The 5,000-nt window shown below is 40.0% G+C and overlaps 1 protein-coding gene across 1 annotated transcript in view; it reads right to left on the bottom strand.

The window, feature by feature from the left end:
* casq1a (calsequestrin 1a) overlaps positions 1 to 5,000 on the bottom strand; it is a 15,276-nt gene that overhangs the window by 2,378 nt on the left and 7,898 nt on the right. The window contains exons 5-10 of the mRNA XM_061928564.1: positions 4,777 to 4,850; positions 3,473 to 3,603; positions 3,364 to 3,409; positions 3,237 to 3,291; positions 3,056 to 3,156; positions 2,744 to 2,818 (exon numbers count right to left, since the gene is read on the bottom strand). Of these exons, the coding sequence (XP_061784548.1) occupies positions 2,744 to 2,818; positions 3,056 to 3,156; positions 3,237 to 3,291; positions 3,364 to 3,409; positions 3,473 to 3,603; positions 4,777 to 4,850 (482 nt within the window). The remainder of the gene's footprint in view (positions 1 to 2,743; positions 2,819 to 3,055; positions 3,157 to 3,236; positions 3,292 to 3,363; positions 3,410 to 3,472; positions 3,604 to 4,776; positions 4,851 to 5,000) is intronic.

Raw genomic sequence — 5,000 nt, 5'->3', positions numbered from 1 at the left:
TGACCACAATTCAATGGTCAAATCAACGTCAGAACCCAACATTGATTAATAGTCGTCAAAAAGCATGTTGTTTCAACGTTGTATTTGTGTTGTAGAATATTGGTTGGGAAATGACCACATTTCAATGGTCAAACCAAAGTCACAACCCAACATTGATTAAATGTCGTCAAAAAGCATGTTGTTTCAACGTTGTATTTGTGTTGTAGAATATTGGTTGGAAAATGACCAAATTTCAATGGTCAAACCAACGTCGGAACCCAACGTTGATTAAACGTTCATGTTTCAACGTTGTATTTGTGTTGTAGAATATTGGTTGGGAAATGACCAAAATTCAGCGGTCAAATCCACGTCAGAACCTAACATTGATTAAACGTCGTCAAAAAGCACGTTGTTTCAACGTTGTATTTGTGTTGTAGAATATTGGTTGGGAAATGACCACAATTCAATGGCCAAATCAACGTCAGAACCCAAATTTGATAAATAGTCGTCAAAAAGCAGGGTGTTTCAACGTTGTATTTGTGTTGTAGAATATTGGTTGGGAAATGACCAAAATTCAGCGGTCAAATCCACGTCAGAACCTAACATTGATTAAACGTCGTCAAAAAGCACGTTGTTTCAACGTTGTATTTGTGTTGTAGAATATTGGTTGGGAAATGACCACAATTCAATGGCCAAATCAACGTCAGAACCCAAATTTGATAAATAGTCGTCAAAAAGCAGGGTGTTTCAACGTTGTATTTGTGTTGTAGAATATTGGTTGGAAAATGACCAAATTTCAATGGTCAAACCAACGTTGATTAAACGTTCATGTTTCAATGTTGTATTTGTGTTGTAGAATATTGGATGGGAAATGACCACAATTCAATGGTCAAATCCACGTCAGAACCCAACGTTGATTAAACGTTGTTGTTTCAATGTTGTATTTGTGTTGTAGAATATTCGATGGGAAATGACCAAATTTCAATGGTCAAACCAACATCACAACCCAACATTGACTAAACGTCGTCAAAAAGCATGTTATATTTGTGTTGTAGAATATTGGTTGGGAAATGACCAAAATTCAATGGTCAAATCAACGTCAGAACCCAACGTTGATTAAACGTTCATGTTTCAACGTTGTATTTGTATTGTACAATATTGGATGGGAAATTACCAAATTTCAATGGTCAAATCAACGTCAGAACCCAACATTGACTAAACGTCGTCAAAAAGCACGTTATAATTGTGTTGTAGAATATTTGTTGGGAAATGACCAAAATTCAGCAGTCAAATCAACGTCACAACCTGACATTGAATAAACGTCGTCAAAAAGCACATTGTTTCAACGTTGTATTTGTGTTGTAGAATATTGGTTGGGAAATGACCACAATTCAATGGTCAAATCCAAGTCAGAACCCAGCGTTGATTAAACGTTGTTTCAAAGTTGTATTTGTGTTGTAGAATATTGGTTGGGAAATGACCAAATTCCAATGGTCAAGTCCATGTCAGAACCCAACGTTGATTAAACGTTGTTTCAACGTTGTATTTGTGTTGTAGAATATTGGTTGGGAAATGACCACAATTCAATGGCCAAATCAACGTCAGAACCCAAATTTGATAAATAGTCGTCAAAAAGCAGGGTGTTTCAACGTTGTATTTGTGTTGTAGAATATTGGTTGGGAAATGACCAAATTTCAATGGTCAAATCTACATCAGAACCCAACGTTGATTAAACGTCGTCAAAAAGCACGTTGTTTCAACGTTGTATTTGTGTTGTAGAATATTGGTTGGAAAATGACCAAATTTCAATGGTCAAACCAACGTTGATTAAACGTTCATGTTTCAATGTTGTATTTGTGTTGTAGAATATTGGATGGGAAATGACCACAATTCAATGGTCAAATCCACGTCAGAACCCAACGTTGATTAAACGTTGTTGTTTCAATGTTGTATTTGTGTTGTAGAATATTCGATGGGAAATGACCAAATTTCAATGGTCAAACCAACGTCACAACCCAACATTGACTAAACGTCGTCAAAAAGCATGTTATATTTGTGTTGTAGAATATTGGTTGGGAAATGACCAAAATTCAATGGTCAAATCAACGTCAGAACCCAACGTTGATTAAACGTTCATGTTTCAACGTTGTATTTGTATTGTACAATATTGGATGGGAAATTACCAAATTTCAATGGTCAAATCAACGTCAGAACCCAACATTGACTAAACGTCGTCAAAAAGCACGTTATAATTGTGTTGTAGAATATTTGTTGGGAAATGACCAAAATTCAGCAGTCAAATCAACGTCACAACCTGACATTGAATAAACGTCGTCAAAAAGCACATTGTTTCAACGTTGTATTTGTGTTGTAGAATATTGGTTGGGAAATGACCACAATTCAATGGTCAAATCCAAGTCAGAACCCAGCGTTGATTAAACGTTGTTTCAAAGTTGTATTTGTGTTGTAGAATATTGGTTGGGAAATGACCAAATTCCAATGGTCAAGTCCATGTCAGAACCCAACGTTGATTAAACGTTGTTTCAACGTTGTATTTGTGTTGTAGAATATTGGTTGGGAAATGACCACAATTCAATGGTCAAATCAACGTCAGAACCCAACATTGACTAAACGTCGTCAAAAAGCATGTTGTTTCAACGTTAGGTTGAGTTGCTGAACGTCAGGACCTAATAATTCAACAAGTTCTCAACATTGTTTCAATGTCCTGTGTCTGCCGGGACCACTTTGAAAAGAATCAACTTACATCATCAGCTTCCACAACACCGATCTGTGGAGTGGACAGGTCGATCCCAAAAATCTTCTCCCAGTGAGGTACAAGCTGCAGGGAGAGGAAGGAGTCACAGGTCATCCATTGTCTTACACCCCAAAAAGTTCACTGAGAGGCTTAGAGAACATGGAAGAGGACCTAAGAACTAAGGTCGGAACCTAAGAATCTGTACTGTGATGGTTGTGAACGGTACTAAAATCAGCTATGTGAACCATTACCACTCGCAATAACTGAATGAATTCTGCAAAGAAAACCTGGTGAGTCAGCACAAAAGGGAACCATTCCTACCAGGGGGAAGTCATCAGGGTCAATCCAGATAATACTGAGGTGGGGGTGGTGCGTGTTGTCCTCGGCAACTTCCTTCAGAATCTCCAAGAACTCGTAGCCGTCTTAGGAAATAGAATAACTACGTTGGTCCCAAACTGTTGCCCGGGTCTATCAGTTGTATTGGAACACGGTGTCCATGTACCTGGGTCGGTCTCCTCAGCAAAAGCGATGATGTGTTCACCGTCAACGTGATCCTCCTAAGGACAAAACACACCCGATTGACATCAATTTCAACGATAAAGTAAAGAAACAATGAAAACGAATCTTACCCAGATCTCGTACATGTTGTGGGGCTGCAGCTTCCTCAGAGTCGGCCTTCAACGGCACATGGAAACGACAAAGTTACCCACAAACAATCCATTTCCGAACCGGACTCACCTGTCGTTTTCTTCGATGTATTTCACCAGCTCTTCCTCGGTGTAAGGTTTTCCTGGGATGACGACAGGGTCCTCCATGAAGGGTTCGTAGAAGTCGACCTCATTCAGCTTTAGATCCAGAGCCTTGGCAACCTGTTGGCAACAACGCAAGGATCAAAGAGACAAAATCAAAGAACGGTGCCAAATTTACCCAACCAGCCTTAGCTAAATTGGGGCCCTAAGCGTGATTTTATTTGGAGGCCCCATTTTATAAAAACCTGCTCAGTGGCCTTGTGGTTAGAGTGTCCACCCTGCGATCGGTAGGTCGTGAGTTCAAACCCTGGCCGAGTCATACTATAAAAATGGGACCCAATACCTCCCTGCATTAAGGGTTAAAATTGGGGGTTAAATCACCAAAATGATTCCCAGGCGCGGCCACCGCTGCTGCCCACTGCTCCCCCTCACCTCCCAGGTGGTGAACAAAGGGATGGGTCAAATGCAGAGGTTCATTTCACCACACCTAGTGTGTGTGTGACAATCGTTGGTACTTTAACTTTAACTTTAAAACTAGAGATCTCCGATAATATCGGACTGCCGATATTATCGGCCGATAAATGCTTTAAAATGTAATATCGGAAATGATCGGTATCTGTTTCAAAAAGTAAAATGTATGACTTTTTAAAACGCCGCTGTGTACACGGACGTAGGGAGAAGTACAGAGCGCCAATAAACCTTAAAGGCACTGCCTTTGCGTGCCAGCCCAATCACATCATATCTAAGGCTTTTCACACGCACGAGTGAATGCAAGCATACTTGGTCAACACTGAGGGTGGCCGTATAAACAACTTTAACACTGTTGCAAATATGCGCCACACTGTGAACCCACACCAAACAAGAATGACAAACACATTTCGGGAGAACATCCGCACCGTAACACAACATAAACACAACAGAACAAATACCCAGAATCCCTTGCAGCACTAACTCTTCCGGGATGCTACAATATACACCCCCCCGTAACACTTTTGTATGGGGAACATATTCTAAGATTTAATTTAGAGTTATTTGGACACTAGGGGAACATATTGTAAGTAACAAAGACTGAGTTATTTGGTTCGGGTTAGAGGGTTAGGGTTAGGCCAAGCAGAATAAGGCATTAATAAGTACTTAATAATGACTAGTTAAGAGCCAATATGTTACTAATGTGCATGTTAATAAGCAATTAATTAATGGTGAATATTATCCCCATACTAAAGTGTTAACGATACGTTTTGAGTGGTAGTGGTAGTCCAGGACTGGTTCAAGGATGAACCCCAAACGACCCACCTTGGGATTGAACGTTGCAAAGAACTTGACGTGGGGATGGAACTCTTCAGCAGCATCAACAAAGGCCTCAAAGTCTGAAAAGTGACACAAAAAGCCATGAAGGACCCCGACTAGTATATGAAGTAAGAATGACTTATGGCAGCTCGTTAGCGTAATGCAAGCTGATCTTTACGTGGACGTGTTGTTAGTAAACAATCACAATCAGGTGTCCGAGAGCTTAAAAG

Source organism: Nerophis lumbriciformis, linkage group LG03, assembly GCF_033978685.3.
Source record: "Nerophis lumbriciformis linkage group LG03, RoL_Nlum_v2.1, whole genome shotgun sequence".
In the NCBI taxonomy this organism is placed as follows: domain Eukaryota; kingdom Metazoa; phylum Chordata; class Actinopteri; order Syngnathiformes; family Syngnathidae; genus Nerophis; species Nerophis lumbriciformis.
Note: the sequence above shows the minus strand (reverse complement) of the source record. Positions and strands in the feature narration are given on the sequence as shown.